General features: G+C 46.1%; 2 protein-coding genes across 2 annotated transcripts in view; one reads left to right on the forward strand and one right to left on the reverse strand.

The window, feature by feature from the left end:
• Positions 1-10,967, forward strand: part of LOC110496107 (semaphorin-3D) — a 102,649-nt gene extending 91,682 nt beyond the window's left edge. Inside the window, exon 18 of the mRNA XM_036955511.2 lies at positions 9,145-10,967. Within this exon, the coding sequence (XP_036811406.2) occupies positions 9,145-9,615 (471 nt within the window). The 3' untranslated portion in view covers positions 9,616-10,967. The remainder of the gene's footprint in view (positions 1-9,144) is intronic.
• LOC110496093 (metabotropic glutamate receptor 3) overlaps positions 1-27,914 on the reverse strand; it is a 918,426-nt gene that overhangs the window by 217,027 nt on the left and 673,485 nt on the right. The window lies entirely within an intron of this gene.

A 27,914-nucleotide genomic window follows, 5' to 3' on the forward strand; every position in this document is an offset into this window, starting at 1 on the left:
AAGTAGTAAGTAATGTGTTATCAGAGGCTTACAGTGCTAGCATTACTAGAGAGGTTATAAGTCATCACATCCCATGTCTGATACACAGACACTTTAACTGCCTAGAACAGACACTCTCTCTGTTACATCATATACTCATACATAACAGCAAAACAACACACCCAAACACAACAACCTGGAGGGGTGCTTAGATGTTCTACATGGTTTATGTGCTCCTTTCTCTTGTTCTGTTTCACATTGCCCCCAAAATCAAAGATAATATTCTGCTCATGGCTGGGGAAACAAAGGATTACGGAAAGAGAAAGTCTCTACTGCGAGGAAACATCAACCCTTGGGTGAAACGTCTGTCCAAAAGTGAGACGAACGGATATGCTGGCCATTTTGACTAGGATTTAGTCTTGTTTTCATACGGTCACTATGTCATGCACCTTCCCTCCTTTCTTCCTTGGAATGATCTTGATCTGTCACAACTGAATAGGTGAGCTGTTTCACTACAAAGCTTTCACCAATATACTTCATATCAAATGATGTCTACACAGTGATATATTGTTACAGTGTTACTAGTCAGCGTTACTCGTCAGTCAGCAATTTTAAGGTTAAATATTTGAAGTGGTGTACCTGAGTCCACTGTTGCCCTCTGACCGGAAGCTGAGCTAGTTTTTCACTCTAGTTTTTACCAGAATGGTCCGTTTGACTTTGGAACCCCCGGGGTTACTGTAGAAAGAGGAAGAAGAGGAAGAGGAGAGGAGGAGGAGAGGAGGAGGTCAGGAGAAGGGTAATATGTAACAGTAGATGCATCAGGTATTCTTTGATGTTTTAATGAGTAACCTTGTCTGAGACCTACACAGTCAACTGTCAACTCTCACCTTTGTAGAACAAAGAGCTGATGACCAGCGGTCAATCCCTAGTGGCTTCCAGATGGAGATCACAGATAGTGATTCACTAGCACAGTCCATCCATCACTCTCTTTCTCTTTTATTCTCTCTCTCTTCCTTACCCTATTTCTCATCCTCCTATTTCGTCCTCGCTCCCTGAACTCATACTGGTCGTTATGAGTCAAATTAACCTTCTAAAACTTTTGTCTCTGGTCGAGGTGGTGACTGACTGAGACCAGACACTGGAAGAGAGAGAGGGAGAGTTAGAGCGAAATTGAGAGGGAGAGGGACAGAGAGAGGGACAAAGAGAGGGAGACTGGGAGATAAATGTGTTTGTATTGGAGGAGTGGAACCGGTAGGTGAAGTGAAGAGAAAGGGAGGGGAGGTTTTGGTAAGGGGGGGTGAGGAGAGAGAGACAGGTTTTTTTGGTAAGGGGAGGTGAGGAGAGAGATAAAAAAAAATTGGTAAGGGGAGGTGAGGTGAGAGAGAGGTTTTTTGTGGGAAAGGGGAGGTGAGGAGAGAGAGACAGGTTTTTTATGTGAAAGGAGAGGTGAGGAGAGAGAGACAGGTTTTTTGTGGGAAAGGGGAGGTGAGGACAGAGAGACAGGTTTTTTTGTGGGAAAGGAGAGGTGAGGAGAGAGAGACAGGTTTTTTGTGGGAAAGGAGAGGTGAGGAGAGAGAGACAGGTTTTTTGTGGGAAAGGAGAGGTGAGGAAAGCAGCTCATTGAGGTTGACACTCATCTCCTGAACCAGACCATAGAGATTGGTCTAGTCAACACCTCCAGTCACTGTGTGTGTGTGTGTGTGTGTGTGTGTGTGTGTGTGTGTGTGTGTGTGTGTGTGTGTGTGCGTGTGCGTGTGTGTGTGCAACCGCGTTCCCCCACATGGGAAACCATAGCCCAGGCAAGGCCATGTGGGTTAGAAACACAATGGGAAGGAGGTTGAAGGATTGGATGCAGGAGTTCTCTCTCTGGAATAGTTTGACCCTGACTATGTTGAATGGTGTAGATACATGCTATACAGAAGTCCCACAGAGAGCAACATTCACACTAGCTGCTGTCCAGATACATGCTACTGGTGGAATGACCTTTAGAGGAGCTTTCATTTATTAACCTTTATTATATATTGTGTGGGTGGTCTTACAGCTGGACTTTCATATAGGAGCAGGTGATGTCTGTTTTATTTCACTTTCCATCCTATTTTTATTTCAGACTCCTCCCATCAGCCTTTTCCCTTCTTCCCTCTGTCCTCCGTCTCATTCCACCTGCCCCCGACCTCTCCTCAATCCCTTCCTCGCTTTCACCTGCCCCCGACCTCTCCTCAATCCCTTCCTCCCTTCCACCTGCCCTGACCTCTCCTCAATCCCTTCCTCCCTTCCACCTGCCCCCGACCTCTCCTCAATCCCTTCCTCCCTTCCACCTGCCCCCGACCTCTCCTCAATCCCTTCCTCGCTTTCACCTGCCCCGACCTCTCCTCAATCCCTTCCTTCCTTCCACCTGCCCCGACCTCTCCTCAATCCCTTCCTCCCTTCCACCTGCCCCGACCTCTCCTCAATCCCTTCCTCCCTTCCACCTGCCCCCGACCTCTCCTCAATCCCTTCCTCCCTTCCACCTGCCCCAACCTCTCCTCAATCCCTTCCTCCCTTCCACCTGCCCCGACCTCTCCTCAATCCCTTCCTCCCTTCCACCTGCCCCGACCTCTCCTCAATCCCTTCCTCCCTTCCACCTGCCCCCGACCTCTCCTCAATCCCTTCCTCCCTTCCACCTGCCCTGACCTCTCCTCAATCCCTTCCTCCCTTCCACCTGCCCCCGACCTCTCCTCAATCCCTTCCTCCCTTCCACCTGCCCCCGACCTCTCCTCAATCCCTTCCTCCCTTCCACCTGCCCCCGACCTCTCCTCAATCCCTTCCTCCCTTCCACCTGCCCCGACCTCTCCTCAATCCCTTCCTCCCTTCCACCTGCCCCCGACCTCTCCTCAATCCCTTCCTCCCTTCCACCTGCCCCCGACCTCTCCTCAATCCCTTCCTCCCTTCCACCTGCCCCGACCTCTCCTCACTCCCTTCCTCCCTTCCACCTGCCCCCAACCTCTCCTCAATCCCTTCCTCCCTTCCACCTGCCCCGACCTCTCCTCAATCCCTTCCTCCCTTCCACCTGCCCCCGACCTCTCCTCAATCCCTTCCTCCCTTCCACCTGCCCCGACCTCTCCTCAATCCCTTCCTCCCTTCCACCTGCCCCGACCTCTTTCATCTGTTTCTTTCTTCTCCCCCTTCTCCTTTCTCCCTCTCACCATAATAAGTATCATGTCAGAATTATGTGAAAAATACATTCCACTCTACAAACTACATTCAGATTCCTCCTGAAACCTCCTGACACTTTTGTAGAGCATGTATGTGTAATAGCACTGTGGTAAGTACTAGTGTAGAACCTCTTTATTTGGGCTTACCATGTTTACTTCTGAATCCGGACTCATCATATCACAGCTGTAGTAGAGTTGTACACATCATCAATGTCAAGATGGAGAGATACTCTACTGACACACACACACACACACACACACACACACACACACACACACACACACACACACACACACACACACTGATCACACACAGACTAGCTGGCCTTAATGCGTGAGACATGAATGATCTCTTCCACATCAAAGCACTCCAATCTATACCTAGTGGACTCATTATATCTCCAGGAGTGATACCAATATTTATTTTCTGCTTTAAGTATGTCTTCCCAGTAGCCTATTTGGTGTGTGAACTGCTGACTGCTCATAACTTACAGCTGATTAAGGGGCAGGGCAATTTGTGACTGTTTTGGTAGTCAGTGGCTCTATAGGATGGGTAGTGGTTTCACTGTTTTTCTGAGTACATAACCAGCTTCCCACGCTCCATCTCAGTGTGCTTCATTCTATATAGAGGACTCCTGATATCTCCAGGAGTGAGATGTATAATTGTTGTCTTAATCTCATGTTGTCTAGTATTGTCTTCTTGCTAGCTAGTGTCATCTACTTTAAGTGCTGTCTGTCTTCCCAATAGCTACTTGGTGTGTGAACTGCTGACTGCTCATAACCTGCAGCTGATTGTTGACACATCAACCAGGATTAAGGGGCAGGGCAATTTGTGAATTCTGTTGTTTTGATAATCAGTGGCTGTATTGGAGGGGGAGTGGTTTCTCCTCTCCTAGGCAGTCAGCATTTAGTACCGGGAAGTGCGCTCTTCACCTCCAGTAGGAAATTAGTGTTAGTACTTCAGTCTAATATAATAAGCCATTTAGGTTTTTATCCAAAGCGACTTACAGTCATGCATGCATACATTTTAAGTACAGATGGTCCCGGGAATCAAACCCACTATCATGGTGTTGCAAGGCGCCATATTCTACCAATTGAGCCACAGAGGACCTCATATGACCAGTCTCCTCTGTTATCTCAGCCGGAGCTGTAAGCAGTGGCCTCGTCGCCAAAACCAAGACAGTTCTGCGGAGTTGTTCGGGGGAGGAAAGAGAGGAAGGCTCCACACCACTCTCTCATTTGAGTATCTTACCTAGTTATTTTCAGATCTCAGAGTTATTTTGTAGCTTTGCCAACTGTGTGGCTTTTCTATACCTGTTAGCTTTACAGACGCTCCCCACCCCTTGGCTGCAACCCTTCTAATGAACGCCACCTTCATCTCAGCCTATGCTGACTTTTTTGCCCTTAACGTTAAGATGAATCACCCCAGAGAACAATGCTACTCCAGCTGCTCTCTTGTCATCTGACTACGTGTTCTCTCATAGTCCGAGAGCATCTTGTCATCGCGGTAGTGGCACAGGGCTACTCATTTCACCTAAATGCAGAAATTGATTTTCTCTTTAGTCTCTCACTCATCTGTCCATCTCCTAATTTGAATTCCATGCTGTCACTGTCACATGTCCTCTCACGATTCACATTGTTGTCATCTATCGCCCACCAGATGCCTTTAGCGAGTTCCTCAATTGATCTTGACACCTTGATAAGCTAAGTTCCTGACCGGTGGCTCACCGCTCTTCGTACTGGCCGACTTCAACCTCCCGATGTCTGCCTTCGATTCATTTCTTTCCAACTCTTTGATTCCCCTCCTTGCCTATTTTTACCTCACCCATTCCCAGTCCCCTCCCACTCACAAGGCAGGCAATATGCTTGACTTCATCTTTACTAGAGGCTGTTCGCCTACTAACCTCACTGAAACCCCCCTTCAAGCCCCGGATCACAATTGTTTTCCCCCTTTCCTCAAATCCTAACCACTCAGCCACTACCTAGATGGTCAATTGCCATCACAATCCTCGCTCTCTCTCTTCCGCTACTCTCTCCTCTTCTATCTATCATCACTCTCTTCTGCTAAATCCATCTACCTCCTATCTCCTGGTTCTGCCTCATCGACCCAGCTCTCCTTCCTTTCCGCATCCTATGACTCGCACTGTCACCTTTCCTCCTGGCCGACTCAGCCCTTCCCTCCTGCTCTGTGGCTGAGTGACTCATTGCAAGCTTACAGAACAGGGCTGCGGGCAGCTAAGTGAAAATGGAGGAAAACTAAACATCCGGAGTACCTATCGTATGTTCACTCCCTCCTCTCCACCTTTTCTACCTTTTTATCCACTGTTAATGCCACTTTATATCGCTCTACATTTCAAGCTTCTTCCTCTAACCCCAGGAAACTCTTTTCCACCTTATCGTCCCTCCTTAATCCTCTGACAATCCCCCTCCCTCCTCTCTCTGCGGACGACTTTGTCAACAACTTTGAAAAGAAGGTTAATAACAACATCCTCTCCTCATTTACTCAGCCTAATGAGTCCACTGGTCTCACTCACACAACTACCCTATGCCTTGATCTCTTTCTCCCCTCTCTCCAGATGAGAAACTAGTGATGTCCGGCCGCACGACAACCTGCCCGCTCGACCCCATCTCTTCCTCCCTTCTCCAGACCATCTCTGGAGACCTTCTCCCATTCCTCACTTCCCTCATCAACTCATCCACTGGATGCGTCCCCTCTGACTTCAAAATGGCCAGTGTTGCTCCCCTCCTCAAGAAACCAACACTCTCTGATGTCAAAAACTACAGATTACATCCCTTCTTTCTTTTATTTCCAAAACCGTTGAGCATGCTATCTCTGACCAACACTCTCGCTATCTCTCTCAGAACAATCTTCTTGATCCTAACCAGTCAGTCTTCAAGACGGGTCACTCAACCGAGACTGCTCTTCTCTGTGTCATGGAGGCTCTCCACACTGCCAAAGCTGACTCTCTCTCCTCTGTTCTCATCCTCCAAGATCTATCTGCTGCCTTCGACTCCATGAACCATCAGATCCTCCTCTCCACCCTCTCAGAGCTGGGAGTCTCAGACTCTATCAGATCTTCCTCTCCACCCTCTCAGGGCAGGGGATCTCAGACTCTATCAGATCCTCCTCTCCACCCTCTCAGGGCTGGGAGTCTCAGACTCTACCAGATCCTCCTCTCCACCCTCTCAGGGCAGGGGATCTCAGACTCTATCAGATCCTCCTCTCCACCCTCTCAGGGCTGGGAGTCTCAGACTCTATCAGATCCTCCTCTCCACCCTCTCAGGGCGGGGCGTCTCAGTCTCTGCACACTCTTGGATTGCATCCTACCTGGCAGGACCGTTCTACGAGGAGACATGGAGAGGATCTATGTCTGCACCACGTGCTTTCACTACTGGTGTCCCCCAGGTTTCGGTTCTAGGCCGGTTCAACTACTTTTCTTCTCCTCTTCTCTCTATACACCAAGTCACCCGGCTCCGTCATATCCTCACATGGTCTCTCCTATCATAGCTATGCTGATGACACTCAACTACTACTTCTGACATCCAGGTGGCGAAAAACATCTATGCGTACCTGGTATATATCTCAGTTTGGATGTCGGCCCACCAATTCAAGCTCAACATCGACAAATGGAGTGTCTTCCTACCAGGGAAGGCCTGCCCGGTGTCCCTTGCCCAGAGTGCAAATAACCTTGGCCTTTCCCTGGACAACACCCTGTCGTTCTCTGCAAACATCAAAGCAGTGACTCGCTCCTGCAGGTTCCTGCTCTTCAACACCCATAGAGTATGACCCTACCTCACACAGGTCCTAATCCAGAAACTTGTCAGTTCCCGTCTGGACTACTGCAACTCGCTGTTGGCTGGGCTCCCCGCTTGTGCCATCAAACCCCTGCAACTTATCCAGAACCCTGCAGCCCGCCTGCTGTTCCATCTTCCCCAGTTCTCCCGTGTCACCCCGCTCCTCCCGTGTCACCCCGCTCCTCCCGTGTCACCCCTGAGATATGTAATAGTCCCACCTAAAAAAATGTAAATGAAATGTAAGTCACTATGGATAAGAGCATCTGCTAAGTGACTAACATGTAAAACTGTCTGTGTTTTCAGTTTATTAACCTCTGTCAGGTGGTAAGAGAGCAGACTGAGGGGGGAAGTATGCATTGAAGCACTCCCGCTTGCTTCCTCTTTATCTCAGTCACACACACACACAGCCCAGCTGTGTTGTTTTAGGCCATGCCACCTGATGAATCATGGTGGATGTTAGTGAGCATGAAGAAAGGATCGTTATCACTCTGATATGCTAGCACCGCTGACCCTGACACACACACACAGACACACACAGACACAGACACACACACACACACACACACACACACACACCTCTGACCCCATCAGTCAACACACACCGCATCCAAACCCTTAATGTGCATCCTGTTCCAAGGGTCATTACCGTGCTTAAAACACCTTGGGTACAAATTAGCCGTGTGTTTGTGACACTGTGGGAGGTAGTGGAGTGTGTGACGTGTTGTTGAAGGGTTACAATCTGGTGCTGATAGGTCTGGTATCCCTGTTAGGCCAGAGATCATACATTCCATATGTTTCATACCTATCATATAGGTTTGTTAATGTTGTCTTGCTTATTTCCCTGCTTATTTTTCCTTGGTGAGTTAGGCTTAAAGTCTGTCCAATGTCCAGTCTGTCCAATTCCTATTCTAGATGGTTCCCAGCAAACCAAAATCAGTTCTGTGAAAGTTCTCAGAACATCAGTTAGGTCGCAGCAAATGTTCTCAAAACACAAAAACTCTACAATAATTTTTATTGAACCTTTATTTAACTTGGCAAGTCAGTTAAAAACAAATATTATTTACGATGACGGCCTACACCGGCCAAACCCGGACGGCCCTGGGCCAGTTCTGCAGCACTCTATGGGACTCCAAATCACGTCCGGTTGTGACACAGCTTCAATTCTAACCAGGGTGTCTGTAGTGACTCTTCTGAGATGCAGTGCCTTAGACCACTGTGCCACTCGGAAGCCCACTAGTCATGCTGATGATTATAGAATGTTTGTATAAAACATTTGCCTGATGTTGCAAGAACATTCCTAGAACCCATTTAATCTATTCTTTAAATGTTCCCAGAACGTTTCATTAGGTTGTGGGAACCGTCTGGTGGGAACATTGTGGTGACATCACAAAATATATGTTCTCAAAACAAAAAAAATGGTCCAATTATGCAGATGATTCTACAATGTTTCTTTTAGGATGCAAAAAAACATTCACCTGATGTCGCAAGAACGTTCCTAGAACACATTTAATCTGTTTAAAGGTTCCCAGAATGTTTCTTTAGGTTGTGGGAACATTGTGGGGCTATGACTGTCCAGTTGTGCTGACATTCCGATAATGTCTGACAGAACAGACTTTCTGTGTTCTTTAAAGGTTCCCAGAACATTTAATTAGGTTGTGGGAACAATGTGGGTACAAGATATATGTTCCCAAAGCACAAAATATGCTCAGTTGTGATGACATTCATACAATGTTTATGTTAGGTTGAACAAGACATTCCTATAATGTTGTAAGAATGTTGCCAGAACACCTGGTCTATGTTCTTTAAAGGGTCCCAGAACATTTAATTCAATTATGGGCGCTGTCTGGGATGTTGCAAGAATATGCACAGAACATTCCCACAATGTTGCACAATGTTCCACAATTTCCAAATAAGTAAGTTATGAAATTCATAGCAAATTCATTCATACACTGTGTTATTATACCTGGAAACCTAATGAGGACTTTTGGGGAATGTTCTGTGGTGGTTGTTTTATACAGCATTCTTTGAATGTTTTTGCGATGTTATCATACTAATGTTAGATAAAACCCGAACTAGAACTGGGAATTTTAGCTAATGTTTCCAGTTTGCTGGGTTGTCTCTGTAGAGTACTATATGAATGTTTATAGCTAATATTCTGTAATCTCACCCCCTCTCCCAGGTGAGGCCAGATGACAGAGTGGTCCATACAGGTCAAGGTCTCCTCATTCGCTCTCTCCATCCTGCCGATGCCGGCATGTACGTGTGTATGGCACAGGAGCACACACACTTCACACACACTCTGCTCCGCCTCACGCTGCGCCTCATTTCGTACGGGCATCTTGACGGGCGGCCAAAGCCCAGCAAGGTCCCCAGTGTTGAGGTTCGCCCTGGAGCAGAGTCTCGTCAGCGCTATAAGGACTACCTGCGTGTGATGAGTTCTCCCATTGGCTCGCTGGAGGAGTACTGTGATTCGCTTTGGCTGGAGAAGAGGCCGGCCAATAGGAGAGGTGGAAGAGGGCAGGGGGTGGGGAAATGGAAACACATCCAGGAGCTGAAGAAAAGCAGGAACAGGCGACACCATGGAGAGAGGAATGGAGAGAGGGATAAAGAGATGGATGGAGAGAGGGTAGTGAGACAGAGGAGAGGATGAGCTGGTGAGGATACCAAAAAGGAGGAGTGAGAACAGCAGTCACAAAAAGTGTCATTAGGGGAACCCATCAATGTTTATAGTGGTAAAGGGGGGCCATGGGTAAGATGATCAAACAAGTAGTTAGACTTGAGGGAAAGTTATAGGGACTACAATACAATCTTAGAAAAAAATGATTCCAATAGGGTTCTTTGGCTGTCCCCATAGGAGAGCCCTTTCTGGTTCCAGCTAGAACCTTTTTGGGTTCCATGTAGGAGCCTCTGTAGAAAAAGTTGTACCTTGAACCAAAATGGTTCTACTTGCAACCAAAAAGTGTTCAATGAGGGTGTAGACTGCTAAGAGTAGACTGCTGTCACCGGTATGATCGTATTTTATACCAGTCAAACACTCATAGGACTTACATAGGTCTGGCTTTTCAAACTACATACCCATGATCCCTCTGGCTGTGCCCAGGTTTGTATCTCAATATTGTCTCAGTGCTTTTACTGTTTTATGGTTGTGGCTAGAAGGGGTGCAGCTAATGTCAAATGTGATTTCAAACTCCCGTGAGAGTTTGGAATTTGTCAATTTTTCACAAACACAACATTTTTTAAATTGTTCCAAACGTCAGATTTCGAAGTGTTTAACGTTAAGTTCAGGCATTAACTCCAAATTCTCAAGGTTAGTCATTAACTCCGAATGGTTAAGGTTAGGGTAAGGTTAAGGTAACGGTTAAGTTTTTTTGGATAGGCTTAAAACAAAAATTACTTTCTATTGCTAGATTTGAACTTTCAATCTGAGGCAGATGCTTATCCACCATTCCCGTCCACAGCACCCTAGCAAAACCAGTGTTCCCTGTTGTCCCTAGCGGCCAGTTTCCACGTCATCTCGCGTCGTCCTCAGACTTGGATGGATGTTGAATACTGACTTGTATCATGGGTGACATGGCTAAGCCAGTATGGTCTGAGTTCACAACAAGTCACTGAACTTCACTGTCACTGAACTTCGCTGCATCCCTTCTAGCCATGACCCTATTTGATCCTATTGAGATGTGGCCCATAGGTCAGTAGTGTGTGTGTTAATCAGATGCATTCATGTTGAATGACTGTAAATACTTCTATAACATGTACAGGAGAAACTGCATGCTCTAGATAAGCTTAGCTATGACCTATTCTACTGCTACTATAATAATCATGTATTATGTCTGGAATGAACAAAGAATCATATTTTTGTACAAAGTGAATGTTTCTGTTTTTGTAGGTGTATTTTGGTATTGTCTAAAAGTTATTTAAATAAACTCTTGCCTTATAATCCTGAATGAGTATGGAGAGGGAGAGAGAATGAGACAGAGAAATAAAAAGTGCGTCATAAGTGTATTTTTGTTCCGCAGTGAACTTTTTCAGCTCAGCTGGTCCAGTCCTGATATAACAGCCCCCTTGCACACACACACACACACACACACACAAACACACGCGCATGCATGCACACACAGACACACACACACACTGCATGGAGATGTCAGGATGATTCAGTTCCAGCTGGCCGTAGATGCTGTAGGGCAGAACTGTGTGTGTCTGGGAGATACAGCTGATGTGCAGGATATATTGGTTTGTCAGTATTGGGCTGATAGGACAGACTATAACAGCATAAAGCCTAAGGGGTTTTTGGTTCCGAAAAGGTCTTGTGGTCTTGCGATGTAGTGTTATATAACCTCTGTATTCTGAATAGATAGTTAAGTTTGTATTATTGACTATATAGCTCTGGCAACATTGATATTAGTCTGACAATGTAATTCACTGTGTATCACCTCATGACTGTCCCTAATTACTATCACGAGTTTACTTAGATATGATTGGTTTAAGTAATGCAATTCCTCAAATATGATTAGTTTAGATGGCATCTCCTTTGTCAGTGCTGACTGGTATGAGTAGACAGTTGTAGATCAACCTTCAGATAAGAGTCTAGATTTGATTGACCTTGTTACCCTGACATGCTCCCTGAGGCGTGATTCCATTTGGGTCCCTATCCCTTCACCTACATGCTGTATGTTTTACTTGACCTATGTAGTAGCACCTTCCCCTTCCCCTGCTTTCCTTGTTAGTGATGGTCCTTGTAGCCCTTAAGCACTTTTATTTTTACACATATTGCACAAATTGGATTTGTAAAATATCATACAAATTGCAAAATGTGTAAAATATCACACGAAATGGATTACGAAATGGATGACGTGGTACACAAAAACTGTGACTCGTTTTGGCTTGTGAGCACAACTTGTAACTGCTGGCAGAAATTATACAAACGTTTTGAGAGTGCATCTTTAATATAGCTTCAGCCATGTTCATTTCTCCTATCTATAGAAATAACTGAAGCACACAGGAAGGACACACCATTTTGGAAATTGCTTTAAATATGATTGCAGTTGTTGTATGGCATTGAAAAACACTGCTTGGTGTAAAAGGTTGTTTCTCTCGCATCATTTGATGCCAGAACATATACATTTTCCTTCTCCTCCCCGCAGCGATTTCCCTCTCTGTCCCATAACAATGATGATTAATATTTCAGCTTGACTGTGCGTTGCATTGAGGAGCTCTTCTATCTCGGCCTATTGCTTATTTATCAGTAAGAGGAACAGAACACAGAGGATCTCTCTCTCTCACTCTCTGAAAGGAAACAGGAGACCAGGAGGAGCAGAGGAGCCAAACAAGGCACAGCCTTATGATTAACCTCCATCAGAGAGCAGAGAGACGCCTGAAACAGCAGCCTTAATCTGCCTATTATAATGCTCACACACGTTGTTAACGATCTTAATGTTCACGCAACAGTAATCGCATTACCACTATATTTCATTTGTCAGTGTAATCTCTGTTTCGTGGTTGTTTTCTTCTTATGCTTTCTGAGGTTGTCAGAAGACCACAGGAATCACTGGGGGAAATCCTGCATTTGTTTCTAAATGTTTTATACTCTCTGATGGTCTCACATATCCATTAGTATGGGATTGTGTTCCAGTCATACCCTTGGCCCCACTTCTGCCCCTTTCACCAAACTCCCACTGTCTCACAGACAGTTAGCCCACTCCATAGGGAGAGGAGAGAGGGAAAGACAAGGAAAGAGAAAGGTGATGAGAGGGGCTATATGAGTAGGAATGGACAGCATCAGAAGGGCACTGAAGGGAGATGGGGAGGATGAAGTGTGGTTAAGGCTGGAGGCTCGATGGGTTGCATCAAGAGGTGAGAAGAATGGATGAGAGGACTGAGAGAGGGAGAGGGTGGACTAGAACAGAGAGCAGTAGACGGAGAAAGAGTTCTCTACAGGGGTAGAGGAGGGGGACAGGGAGGGGGAGAGGGCATTGGCAGGGCACAGTCAGAGGAGCAGGGGTCTACAGAACTGGACAAGCAGAAAACAGCCTGCTAGTTAGGCTCCCCAGGACCCAGACACCAGACAGACATTACCAGATCCCAAGTTAACCCCCACTGCTAAGCACTGCTCTGTGACCATATTTGCATATTAAAGCTGGAATGTAATTGTTCTCAAATTCATAGACAAAGCAATGGAGGCAAGGACTGTCCATCCATGATATCAACATTATGGTGTCAACCATGTTTTGAGGCTATACAGTGTTATTTACATGTATGTTGTTTACAAACATTGAAGTAAAGCAAACCTTATATTTTGTGATCTGATGGGGTACGACAGTTGAACTAAGATTTTGTATTTTTTTTTACCTTTATTTAATTAGGCAAGTAAGTTAAGAACAAATTCTTATTTTCAATGACGGCCTAGGAACAGTGGGTTAACTGCCTGTTCAGGGGCAGAACGACAGATTTGTACCTTGTCAGCTCGGGGGTTAGAACTAGCAACCTTCCGGTTACCACTAACCACTAACAAGTTATATTCTTCAAGAATCAATGGGTATAATTTATAAATCCAAAAATGTATGTAGCAACTGCAGATTATAGTTTTGAAGTTTCAGGGATTTTGTAACACACCCATTTTTTTCGTTCAGATATAAAATGAGAGTAATGGCAGGGGAAATAGTTTATTTCCCGCTTCTACTGTAGAATTGCAAAGTGAAACTTCAGGGTTTCATGGGCTATGCACAGAATGTCCACCAGTGTTGCCCATGTGCTCTCTTCGCCAGATCCACCCATAGCGCTTGGGATTGACTGAGTGTCTCCTCTGTGGCTCAGTATACTCTTTGATCAAGGGCTAGTAGTAGCTCTCTGCTTTTCTCACATTCTTTTATTTCCTCACGGTGAAACACACTGATGTGAGTTTGTTTGTGTGTTATGTCTTAGCCCTCTCTAGAGGGAACCAGTGGATCAGTCAGGGTGGCTCTGCTTGTCTCTACGCGTGACTAAAACACAACCCGGTCTGTCTGTCTGTCTGAGTGCTCATTGGAAAAGAGGGGTCAGTAGGTCAGGCTAACTGCCCCAGACAGACAGACAGACATGAGAGGGGAAGAGGAAGACAAAGAGAAAGAGAGTGTGTGAGTTGATGTGATTGGTGTAATGAGAGAGTCTGCTGTAAACACAGCTATGAGAGGTGAGAAGAGACCTTACGGACAGACACAAATAAACGCTTGAGGCTTTCAGTAGGCCTATGTTATTGTTTAGGGTGTGGTCAAAATGGCCTTTCCATACAGATAATGGAATCCATACAGAATAATTTATTTTTAATTTATTTATTATGTATTACATAAAGATCAAATCAAATCAAATATATTTATATAGCCCTTCGTACATCAGCTGATATCTCAAAGTGCTGTACAGAAACCCAGCCTAAAACCCCAAACAGCAAGCAATGCAGGTGTAGAAGCACAGTGGCTAGGGAAAACTCCCTAGAAAGGCCAAAACCTAGGAAGAAACCTAGAGAGGAACCAGGCTATGTGGGGTGGCCAGTCCTCTTCTGGCTGTGCCGGGTGGAGATTATAACAGAACATGGCCAAGATGTTCAAATGTTCATAAATGACCAGCATGGTCGAATAATAGTAAGGCAGAACAGTTGAAACTGGAGCAGCAGCACGGCCAGGTGGACTGGGGTTAGCAAGGAGTCATCATGTCAGGTAGTCCTGGGGCATGGTCCTAGGGCTCAGGTCCTCCGAGAGAGAGAAAGAGAGAATTAGAGATGCAGTAGATGATATAGAGTACAGTATATACATATACATATGAGATGAGTAATGTAGGGTAAGTAAACATTATATTAAGTAGCATTGTTTAAAGTGGCTAGTGATATATTTTTACAGCAATTTCCATCAATTTCCATTATTAAAGTGGCTGGAGTTGAGTCAGTGTGTTGGCAGCAGCCACTCAATGTTAGTGGTGGCTGTTTAACAGTCATATGACCTTGAGATAGAAGCTGTTTTTCAGTCTCTCGGTCCCTGCTTTGATGCACCTGTACTGACCTCACCTTCTGGATGATAACGGGGTGAACAGGCAGTGGCTCGGGTGGTTGTTGTCCTTGATGATCTTGATGGCCTTCCTGTGACATCGGCTGGTGTAGGTGTCCTGGAGGGCAGGTAGTTTGCCCCCGGTGATGCGTTGTGCAGACCTCACTACCATCTGGAGAGCCTTACGGTTGTGGGCGGAGCAGTTACCGTACCAGGCGGTGATACAGCCCGACAGGATGCTCTCGGTTGTGCATCTGTAGAAGTTTGTGAGTGCTTTTGGTGACAAGCCAAATTTCTTCAGCCTCCTGAGGTTGAAGAGACGCTGCTGCACCTTCTTCACCATGCTGCCTGTGTGGGTGGACCAATTCAGTTTGTTTGTGATGTGTACGCCGAGGAACTTAAAACTTACCACCCTCTCCACTACTGTTCCGTCGATGTGGATAGGGGGGTGCTCCCTCTGCTGTTTCCTGAAGTCCACAATCATCTCCTTTGTTTTGTCTTTGTTTTGTCTTGTCTTTCTCACATCATTGATTTCCACGATCTTGATGTCAGTAAGTCTAGATTTGTATGTGAGTTAGCTTATTCACAGTGGTGTAAAGTACTTAAGTAAAAAATACATTAAAATACTACTTAAGTAGGTTTTTGGGGTATCTGTACTTTACTCTTTATATTTTTGACTAGTTTTACTTTTACTTCACTACATTCCTAAAGAAAATAATGTATTTTTTACGGCATACATTTTCCCTGACACCCAAAAGTTACATTTTGAATGCTTAGCAGGACAGAAAATGGTTCAATTCACAAACTTATCGAGAGAACATCCCTGGTCATCCCTACTGCCTCTGATCTGGCGGACTCACTAAACACAAATCCTTTGTTTGCAAATGATGTCTGAGTGTTGGTGTGCCCCTGGCAATCCGTAAATGTAAAAAACAAGAAAATTGTGCCGTCTAGTTTGCTTAATATAAGGATTTTTTTTATTATTCATACTTTTACTTTTGATACTTAAGTATATTTTAGCAACTATACTTACTTTTGATACTTAAGTACATTTAAAAGCAAATAGACTTTTACTCAAGTAGAATTTTACTGGGTAACTTTCCCTTTTACTTGAGACATTTTCTATTAAGGTATCTTTACCTTCACTCAAGTATGACAATTGGGTACTTGTTCCACCACTGCTTATTCAGATGTGCTGTAGTGGTGGCATGCAAAGCAAAGGTGTTTTTCTGTAAGCAGGCCGACTTCAAAAGCATCCCTGCTAAAATCAAGATATCAAACCCCTGACAGGAAGAGGAAAGGGGGGAAAATCATGCTGAATTGAGATGTAAGCAAGGTGTTTTGCACATACAGTATATTACAGAGTATTTACCAAGGTGCAGGTGTCTCTGTTACTCAGGTGTTGACAGTCAACTTCTGCTGGGCTGTCCTGGAAACACGGAGGTGTGTGTGTGTGTGTTTGTGTGTGCTTGTGTGTTTGTACTGTATGTGTGCCATGTGCTTGCTTGCATGCTTGAATGGTGTGTACGTGTTTAGAGTAGTATTGATGGCAGCCTGTGTAGAGTAGTACTGATGGCAGCCTGTGTAGAGTAGTATTGGTGGCAGCCTGTGTAGAGTAGTACTGATGTCAGCCTGTGTAGAGTAGTATTGATGGCAGCCTGTGTAGAGTAGTATTGATGGCAGCCTGTGTAGAGTAGTATTGATGGCAGCCTGTGTAGAGTAGAATTGATGGCAGCCTGTGTAGAGTAGTATTGATGGCAGCCTGTGTAGAGTAGTATTGATGGCAGCCTGTGTAGAGTAGTATTGATGGCAGCCTGTGTAGAGTAGTATTGATGGCAGCCTGTGTAGAGTAGTATTGATGGCAACCTGTGTAGAGTAGTACTGATGGCAGCCTGTGTAGAGTAGTATTGGTGGCAGCCTGTGTAGAGTAGTACTGATGGCAGCCTGTGTATGTCATGTATTGTCATGTTGTGTCTTTCTGTCCTTTCCTTTCACCCTGTCTCCCTCTGCTGGTCGTACTAGGTTACCGTTTCTGTCCCTCTTTTCCCCAGCTGTTCCTTGTCTTCTCTGACTACCTCATTCACCCCTTTTTCCCACCTGTTCCCTTTTTCCCTCTGATTAGGTCCCTATATCTCTCTCTGTTTCTGCTCCTGTCTTTGTCGGATTCTTGTTTGTGTGTCTCATGCCTGAACCAGACTATCATCGTGTTTGCTGCAACCTTGTCCTGTCGGAATCTACCTGTCCATCTGAGCCCACGTGTGTTCATCATTAAAGAAACTCTGTTTGTTAATTCGCTTTTGGGTCCTCATTCACGCACCTGACAGAAGAATCCGACCAAGAATGGACCCAGCGACTTCGGATCCTCTCCACTCAGCCGTCGAGATCCAGGGAGCGATGCTAGGCAGACACGAGCAGGAATTGTCTGCTGCTCGACATGCCGTTGAGACCCTGGCCACCCAAGTCTCCAACCTCACAGAACAGGTTCACCATCTCCGCCTCGATCCACCGGCCACTTCCAGGGCTTTCGAATCTCCGGAGCCCAGAATCAATAACCCGCCGTGTTACTCTGGGGAGCCCACTGAATGCCGCTCGTTCCTCACCCAGTGTGATATTGTGTTTTCTCTCCAGCCCAACACTTACGCCAGGAGCACTGCTCGTGTCGCCTACGTCATATCTCTCCTTACTGGACGGGCTCGTGAGTGTGGCACGGCAATCTGGGAGGCAAGGGCTGAGTGTACTAACCAGTATCAGGACTTTAAGGAGGAGATGATACGGGTTTTTGATCGATCTGTTTTTGGGGAGGAGGCTTCCAGGGCCCTGTCTTCCCTATGTCAAGGTAATCGATCCATAACAGACTACTCTATTGAGTTTCGCACTCTTGCTGCCTCCAGTGGCTGGAACGAGCCGGCTTTGCTCGCTCGTTTTCTGGAGGGTCTCCGCGCAGAGGTAAAGGGTGAGATTCTCTCCCGGGAGGTTCCTTCCAGCGTGGATTCCTTGATTGAACTCACCATTCGCATTGAGCGACGGGTTGATCTTCGTCACCGAGCTCGTGGAAAGGAGCTCGCGTTCTCCGTTGCCCCCCTCTCCGCATCACTACCATCTTCCTCTGCCGGCTCGGGAGCTGAGCCTATGCAGATGGGAGGTATCCGCATCTCGACTAAGGAGAGGGAACGGAGAATCACCAACCGCCTCTGTCTCTATTGCGGTTCTGCTGGTCATTTTGTCACTTCATGTCCAGTAAAAGCCAGAGCTCATCAGTAAGCGGAGGGCTACTGGTGAGCGCTACTACTCCTGTCTCTCCTTCAAGATCCTGCACTACCTTGTCGGTCCATCTACGCTGGACCGGTTCGTCAGCTTCCTGCAGTGCCTTAATAGACTCTGGGGCGGAGGGCTGTTTTATGGACGAGACCTGGGCTCGGGAACATGACATTCCTCTCAGACAGTTAAGGGAGCCCACGGCCTTGTTCGCCCTGGATGGTAGTCCTCTCCCCAGGATTCAGCGTGAGACGCTACCTTTAACCCTCACTGTTTCTGGTAATCATAGCGAAACCATTTCTTTTTTAATTTTTCGTTCACCTTTTACACCTGTTGTTTTGGGCCATCCCTGGCTAGTTTGTCATAATCCTTCCATTAATTGGTCTAGTAATTCTATCCTCTCCTGGAACGTCTCTTGTCATGTGAAATGTTTAATGTCTGCTATCCCTCCTGTTTCCTCTGTCTCTTCTTCACAGGAGGAGCCTGGTGATTTGACAGGGGTGCCGGAGGAATATCACGATCTGCGCACGGTGTTCAGTCGGTCCAGGGCCACCTCTCTTCCTCCACACCGGTCGTATGATTGTAGTATTGATCTCCTTCCGGGAACCACTCCTCCCCGGGGTAGACTATACTCTCTGTCGGCTCCCGAACGTAAGGCTCTCGAAGATTATTTGTCTGTAGCTCTTGACGCCGGTACCATAGTCCCCTCCTCCTCTCCCGCCGGAGCGGGGTTTTTTTTTGTCAAGAAGAAGGACGGGTCCCTGCGCCCCTGCATAGATTATCGAGGGCTGAATGACATAACAGTGAAGAATCGTTATCTGCTTCCTCTTATGTCTTCAGCCTTCGAGATCCTGCAGGGAGCCAGGTTTTTCACTAAGTTGGACCTTCGTAACGCTTACCATCTCGTGCGCATCAGGGAGGGGGACGAGTGGAAGACGGCGTTTAACACTCCGTTAGGGCACTTTGAATACCGGGTTCTTCCTTTCGGCCTCGCTAACGCTCCAGCTGTCTTTCAGGCATTAGTCAATGATGTCCTGAGAGACATGCTGAACATCTTTGTTTTCGTTTACCTTGACGATATCCTGATTTTTTCACCGTCACTCCAGATTCATGTTCAGCACGTTCGACGTGTCCTCCAGCGCCTTTTAGAGAATTGTCTTTTTGTGAAGGCTGAGAAGTGCACTTGTCATGCCTCCTCCGTCACATTTCTCGGTTCTGTTATTTCCGCTGAAGGCATTAAGATGGATCCCGCTAAGGTCCAAGCTGTCATTGATTGGCCCGTCCCTAAGTCACGCGTCGAGCTGCAGCGCTTTCTCGGCTTCGCGAACTTCTATCGTCGTTTCATCCGTAATTTCGGTCAGGTGGCAGCTCCTCTCACAGCCCTTACTTCTGTCAAGACGTGCTTTAAGTGGTCCGTTTCCGCCCAGGGAGCTTTTGATCTCCTCAAGAATCGTTTTACATCCGCTCCTATCCTTGTTACACCTGACGTCTCTAGACAGTTCGTTGTCGAGGTTGACGCGTCAGAGGTGGGCGTGGGAGCCATTCTTTCTCAGCGCTCCCTCTCTGACGACAAGGTCCACCCATGCGCGTATTTTTCTCATCGCCTGTCGCCGTCGGAACGTAACTATGATGTGGGAAACCGCGAACTGCTCGCCATCCGGTTAGGCGAATGGCGACAGTGGTTGGAGGGGGCGACCGTTCCTTTTGTCGTTTGGACTGACCATAGGAACCTTGAGTACATCCGTTCTGCCAAACGACTTAATGCGCGTCAGGCGCGTTGGGCGCTGTTTTTCGCTCGTTTCGAGTTCGTGATTTCTTATCGCCCGGGCTCTAAGAACACCAAGCCTGATGCTTTATCTCGTCTCTTCAGTTCTTCCGTAGCCTCCACTGACCCCGAGGGGATTCTCCCTGAGGGGCGTGTTGTCGGGTTGACTGTCTGGGGAATTGAGAGGCAGGTAAAGCAAGCGCTCACTCACACTCCTTCGCCGCGCGCTTGTCCTAGGAACCTTCTTTTCGTTCCCGTTCCTACTCGTCTGGCCGTTCTTCAGTGGGCTCACTCTGCCAAGTTAGCCGGCCACCCTGGCGTTCGGGGTACGCTTGCTTCCATTCGCCAGCGTTTTTGGTGGCCCACCCGGGAGCATGGCACGCGTCGTTTCGTGGCTGCTTGTTCGGTCTGCGCGCAGACTAAGTCCGGTAATTCCCCTCCTGCCGGCCGTCTCAGGCCGCTTCCCATTCCCTCTCGACCGTGGTCTCACATCGCCTTAGATTTTGTCACCGGACTGCCTTCGTCAGCGGGGAAGACTGTTATTCTTACGGTTGTCGATAGGTTCTCTAAGGCGGCTCATTTCATTCCCCTTGCTAAGCTTCCTTTTGCTAAAGAGACGGCACAAATCATCATCGAGAATGTTTTCAGAATTCATGGCCTTCCGTCAGACGTCGTCTCGGACAGAGGTCCGCAATTCACGTCTCAATTTTGGAGGGAGTTTTGCCGTTTGATTGGGGCTTCCGTCAGTCTCTCTTCCGGCTTTCACCCCCAGTCTAACGGTCAAGCAGAACGGGCCAATCAGACTATTGGTCGCATCTTACGCAGTCTTTCTTTTCGCAACCCTGCGTCTTGGTCAGAACAGCTCCCCTGGGAAGAATACGCCCACAACTCGCTTCCTTCGTCTGCGACCGGGCTATCTCCTTTTCAGAGTAGCCTCGGGTACCAGCCTCCGCTGTTCTCATCTCAGTTCGCCGAGTCCAGCGTCCCCTCCGCTCAGGCTTTTGTCCAACGTTGCGAGCGCACCTGGAAGAGGGTCAGGTCTGCACTTTGCCGTTATAGGACGCAGACTGTGAGGGCTGCTAATAAGCGTAGAACTAAGAGTCCTAGATATTGTCGCGGTCAGAGAGTTTGGCTCTCCACTCAGAACCTTCCCCTTAAGACGGCTTCTCGCAAGTTGACCCCGCGGTTCATTGGTTCGTTTCGTATTTCTCGGGTCATTAATCCTGTCGCAGTTCGACTTCTTCTTCCGCGATACCTTCGTCGCGTCCACCCGGTCTTCCATGTCTCCTGTATCAAGCCCGTTCTTCGCGCCCCCGCTCGTCTTCCCCCCCCCCCCCATCCTTGTCGAGGGCGCACCCATCTACAGGGTCCGTAGGATTTTGGACATGCGTCCTCGGGGCCGTGGTCACCAGTACCTCGTAGATTGGGAGGGGTACGGTCCTGAGGAGAGGAGTTGGGTTCCCTCTCGGGACGTGCTGGACCGTGCGCTGATCGAGGATTTCCTCCGTTGCCGCCAGGTTTCCTCCTCGAGTGCGCCAGGAGGCGCTCGGTGAGTGGGGGGGTACTGTCATGTATTGTCATGTTGTGTCTTTCTGTCCTTTCCTTTCACCCTGTCTCCCTCTGCTGGTCGTACTAGGTTACCGTTTCTGTCACTCTTTTCCCCAGCTGTTCCTTGTGTTCTCTGACTACCTCATTCACCCCTTTTTCCCACCTGTTCCCTTTTTCCCTCTGATTAGGTCCCTATATCTCTCTCTGTTTCTGCTCCTGTCTTTGTCGGATTCTTGTTTGTGTGTCTCATGCCTGAACCAGACTATCATCGTGTTTGCTGCAACCTTGTCCTGTCGGAATCTACCTGTCCATCTGAGCCCACGTGTGTTCATCATTAAAGAAACTCTGTTTGTTAATTCGCTTTTGGGTCCTCATTCACGCACCTGACAGTGTAGAGTAGTATTGATGGCAGCCTGTGTAGAGTAGTACTGATGGCAGTCTGTGTGGAGTAGTATTGATGGCAGCCTGTGTAGAGTAGTACTGATGGCAGCCTGTGTAGAGCAGTATCGATGGCAGCCTGTGTAGAGTAGCACTGATGGCAGCCTGTGTAGAGTAGCACTGATGGCAGCCTGTGTAGAGTAATACTGATGGCAGCCTGTGTGGAGTAGTATTGATGGCAGCCTGCGTAGAGTAGTACTGATGGCAGTCTGTGTGGAGTAGTATTGATGGCAGCCTGTGTAGAGTAGTACTGATGGCAGCCTGTGTAGAGTAGTATTGAATGCAGCCTGTGTACAGTAGTATTGATGGCAGCCTGTGTACAGTAGTATTTTGGGGGAATGGGCCTGGAGCAGCTTGGGGGAATGGGCCTGGAGGTATGTGTGTTCTTAGCAGCAGGTATGCAGAAACAGTTAGCTGTGAGCAGCTAAGTACAGCCTCTCTCCTCACTGCAGAGTGTGTGCCGGGACACACACACCTTTAAACATTGTCTTCATTCACATAGGGTTTGTAAAAGTTGAATACGTATGTATACACCATATCTTTCAGACGTATACTACTCTGATGCAGATAACTCACTTTTTCTAAGTCGTATTATCTCTACTGCAGGCAGAAAAGGATATCTGCATGTAGCTACTCATACTACTAAAAAACTAATATCCTGAATTTCCTTCTGTCCTGGAATTCAAGGTGTTCTGCAGTGTTATGTATTTGAGCTGACTGCCTACCCACCACCTCTCTCTTTCTGCAGTGGTATATATTTGAGCTGACTGCCTACCCACCACCTCTCTCTTTCTGCAGTGGTATATATTTGAGCTGACTGCCTACCCACCACCTCTCTCTGTGGGGTCATGATGGGAGACACCGTTTCATGGGGTGTCGTGGAGCAGAGTACGTCCAAGCATATCCTGTTTCCCTGAGATTCTGATCACAGCCATGTTCCACTTATCAGGAGTCAGAGGGTACAGAGAGGATGGGGGTAGAGCTCAGATGTCTTTAGTATCAAAGCTGTGTCTGAATGCCTGGGGGGACAGCATCACACACCATCACATCATTAACCTTTGGAACGCATAGGAAATACTATAGACCTTGTTAGACACTACCTACATGGAAAGAGATAAATATAAAGAGGTAAATATATCCTAGTTATTAATATTCTGGTATTTTCTGATTGTGTGTGTGTGTGTGTGTGTGTGTGTGTGCATGTCTGCTCTCATTCAGTTCTGATCACATGCCTGATTGCTTTTTGACATGACCCCATCAATCTTGACAATCACAAACATGACCTCGTCACTCTCTACCATTCATAAACAATCTCTGTGACCTCTGACCCCTGCTCCCAGGAAGTAGAAAGGTCTTGGTAGAAGAATCCTTCCTTCCTGGATTTTGAAACACAGAATCAAGTGCTGTTTCATTATCTCCATTTACACAGCCTGTGTTCAGCATGGGGGATTGTTGAGGGAGACGAGGTGTTTGTTTGTGTGTGTGTGTTTATGTGCGTTCATGCATGCTTGCGTGTGTTTGCACTTGTGCATGGTCATTCGTCAATACATATGAAGGTGTCTGTCATCATGGTATGTAGAAATGACATAAATGTAGGGAATCATCCTGCAAATTTACTTCATTAACTTGTCAGTCATTCAGACAGTGTAATGGTTAATCTAGTCTATCAGCTACACACAACCATTACCCATGCTGTCTCACAGTGACTGGAGGGCATTCAATCTGGGTCAAACTGAAAAAGATGGGGGGAAACCCTGTTTCCACATGGCAAGGACATGGGAATCTCAGTCACACAGAAAGGTATTGACAGGATTTCACAGCAGCCAAAGCCACCTTATACCCACTACTGACTGTGTGGTCTGGACTGGAGGCTCCACTGGCATCCTGAAAGATTTACACATTCTGTCAGAGTTTAATGACTTTCCTCTCTCTCCGTCTTTAAACAGGAAGGGAGGGGTCAAATAATCAAAAAGGAGAAATGTCAAAGTTGTCCATCACTAAGCACAGCTTGATGTTTTCAACCAGCTCAATAGGTCCTAACATTTTATGAGAAAACAAGGGTGATGCTATATTTCACAGCCACTGAGTTTGACTGAACTTAGAAACGCTGTCCAACACTGTGAAATTGTTAGTTACATAATTACTTTAGATCTATTTCAATCTTATTGAAAGAAGCACCACTGGAACAACTTGCAACCAATTTACAGCTGTGTTGAATTATGTAACTTAGTAACTACCATTACAACCATATAATGAATCATTTAATACCAAATAACATCTATAGCTGAGGACCTCTACACAAACTAAGACCAACATGAGGAATTCATTGGGTAAGGGCTGGTGATCATCCAATAACTGAAGCTTGTTTGTCATATTGCATGATAACTATTTTGGAGGGAAATCACTGTATATGCCATTTGCATCATAATGTCGGAGCAAATATTGTTTTAACCCTTACAGAGTTACCCGTACAGAGGGTAAATATTATGTTAACCCTTACAGAGGGTAAATATTATGTTAACCCTTACAGAGTTACCCTTACAGAGTTACCCTTACAGAGGGTACATATTATGTTAATCCTTACAGAGTTACCCTTACAGAGGGTAAATATTATGTTAACCCTTACAGAGTTACCCTTACAGAGGGTAAATATTATGTTAACCCTTACAGAGTTACCCTTACAGAGGGTAAATATTATGTTAACCCTTACAGAGTTACCCTTACAGAGGGTAAATATTGTTTTAACCCTTACAGAGTTACCCTTACATAGAGTAAATATTGTTTTAACCATTACAGAGTTACCCTTACATAGGGTAAATATTGTTTTAACCCTTACAGAGTTACCCTTACAGAGGGTAAATATTGTTTTAACTTGTATAGCAGTGTTTTTCAAAGGAGCCTAAGTAATCTCTGATCTTGGTGACTGGAAGATTCACATCCCCTTTGCTTTCAGAGCTATTAACCCTTACAATACATCTCCAGTTTAGAAACTCTACAAAGACAAACAAACAGATGGGTATTGAGTATCAAGTAAACACAGTTCAAACGGATTGTTTAGGTTCTGGAACCTAGAAAAGGAATGGATTGTTTGGTTGTGGTTCTCATGACATAGAAAGCTACAGTATAGAGCTTAGAGCTGTTCCTCTTTGACTTCATCATTTCTGTACAATCAAGCCAAGGCCCCTGGTAGCGAGGTACAGAAATACTGTAGATTTGAGTTTATTTAGGTTTATTTTATCAACCACATCCTCGTTCTTATGATCACCTCATCTGTGCAGGTTCCCAGTAGTCTATTTTTGATAGAATGGGGATGTGGGTGAGGATAAGGGGTATCTGTGGGGGAGAAAGGTGGAGGATATATGGAAGCCCATGTGGTCTGGGCCATCGCTAAGGTCTACTGACTGTTAACGTTCCACATATGAATTCCTCTCTTTCTGAACCAGAATGTGTGTTATTCTAGAGCTGCTTTTGTTCCACACAGAAACCTCTCCCCTCTCCTTCAGGTTGTTTTTACAGGGTGGTCATGTTTGTCTTTTCTGATTTCCACAAGTAGAAAGGTCTGTTAGTGTTTCTGGTCCTGGTCTGTGATTGGTGGATCTCTGGGTGTCCTGGGCAGGTCATGAAAGGGCTCCATCTCTCCAGGGATCGGTGAGGGTGGGGGAGAACTGGGGTGAGGGCAGGGGGAGGGTGAACAAGTGTGGGTAAGGTGTTTCGGGTAATTGGCAAATCTCATGTAAGCTGCTTCTGTTTTTGTTCAGTCTCTGTAAACCTGCTCCATTTAACCTCCTTCCCCAAATTGTAGGAAAATAGTAGAGAAACAATTGTCATAATTCAACTTAAACTCTGGTGTGGATCCAGGCTTAGCTTTCATTTAAAACTTGTATTTTATCTAAAAACTATTTTTTTTAATCATAGTTCCTGAAAACGCATTTCTGGATTGTTCCTGGAATGTGTCTCAATACCAACAACTGTGACGTGGACAAGTTAGTTCAGATTTCTATCACATCAACAGTGTAAGCAAAACAATTGTATTAGTGCCCACTGAATAAGTGCTATGGTAACCATATATCTTTCTTGGAGCTCGTTTTCATGCAGGTATACATTCTTGTCTGACCCCAGAGTAAGACACTATAGTCTCTAACACAGGGCTCTCCAATCCTGTTCCTGGAGAGCTACCCTCCTGTAGGTTTTTGCTCCGATCCCAGTTGTAACTGACCTGATTCAGTTTATCAACTAGATAATTATTAGAATTAGGTGTACTAGATTAGGGTTGGAACAAAAACCTACAGGACGATGGCTCTCCAGGAACAGGGTTGGAGAACCCTGTGGAGAGCACTGCTCTAACTCATTCCTGGGTGTGTGTTTCCAGGCAGTGTGAGGTAACCATGGTTAGCGCTGGGTTCATACCCAGGCCTGTAAATAAAGTCAGGATTAGATCAGAGACAATGGTCCTTTCACACTGGATTCAGATTGACCCTAAAAACAAACGTCTGGATTACTGTCTTTCCACATGTTGGAATGTAATTTATGTAAGCATGTACAGTATATGGATTTCATTTTACATGGATTATGAGCTGTGTTCTGTGCACCAGCTTGTATTCATCTCGCCATTTGTATTTGATTTCAATTGTATGCAATTGGATAGGCCTTTTAAATAACACTTGACAGAGGCATTTGAGGTCATACTCTTATGATCCCCACCAGTGAAATGTGCCAGACAGCCCATTCTCCTACGGAATAAGTCGGGAGGTGCTGATTCTGCAGATACCAGATTACGTTTGGATTTGGAGAAATATGGACGCTATGTCGTCCACTAGGGACAACGTGAGCGCCTATTACCTTCTAGCAGGCTGGCGGCTTGCTGGGGTGTTGTGGATGGGGGATGGTCGTGAAAGCCGTAGACTCCAGCTCTGAAAGTTGTGTGTTCAATCCTAGTGCTAGACACTCTTTTTTGTTTTAAGCCTTTCCCAAGCCTTAACCCTAACCTTAACCATTCGGAATGAATGCCTAAACATACGTTTTAGTTTCAATTTTGCGTAGTATGACAGACAGCTAAGATACAGTACCAAATAGCATAATTAAAGCATCAAGCCATGACTTCCTTCTGTGACAGTTAAAACATGGCAACTCCCCGCGATGGCGTAATACTGTTACTGCAGTGTGTGTGTGTGTGTGTGTGTTAGAGGTTGACATGGGAACAGGACTCACATGGGTCTTGTGGGTGGTTCAGGATTTCGTCAGGAATGGGAGTCAAGTTCTAGAGTCAGGACGGGACAGGATCGACACTCCACAGAAACAGGCAGTACAGGAATAGTTATAAACAGAGTGTTTTTTGGGGTGGGGGTTTAGAAATATGTAATGTATGGAGGATTTCATTAAAGAAACTGTGTGTAGGCCATTTCCACCCCCCGCTGGCTCACTGTCACTCCACACTCCAGTTGCAGCCAGTCACTACTTAGCTATGAGCAGCTAATGGAGCAAATTATTTCTGACTTCTGCACGTAAAAACTAGCACGTGTGTGTGTATGTGTGTGTGTGTGTGTGTGTGTGTGTGTGTGTGTGTGTGTGTGTGTGTGGTCTCATGTTGCTGCTGGCGTCCTTGTTTTTCCCTTGGGAGTAGCAGTGTGTGTACAGTATGTCTGGGTAACTGATATTCCATTCTCAACAGTTTGGTGTCACACTTCATTGACCTTTAGCCTTTTAATCAGTTTTCCAATTGGCCACATGTACTAATTCTACACAGCAACACAGCTGAACATCTCTCTATAACTTATGCTGGAAAGTACAGTAATAGATGGAAAGATTATTAGCTAGCTAGATAATTAGCTATACAGGCAGACACACATACTTATCTGGATTCATTGCTATTGTAAAGTCAGTGGCTTCTCTGTGCTGTATTGTGTGTGGTGTATCTGAGTGTGTTGTTGGCCT

The sequence above is a fragment of the Oncorhynchus mykiss genome, chromosome 2 (genome assembly GCF_057628025.1).
Source record: "Oncorhynchus mykiss isolate SJ-2025 chromosome 2, ASM5762802v1, whole genome shotgun sequence".
Taxonomy (NCBI): Eukaryota; Metazoa; Chordata; class Actinopteri; order Salmoniformes; family Salmonidae; genus Oncorhynchus; species Oncorhynchus mykiss.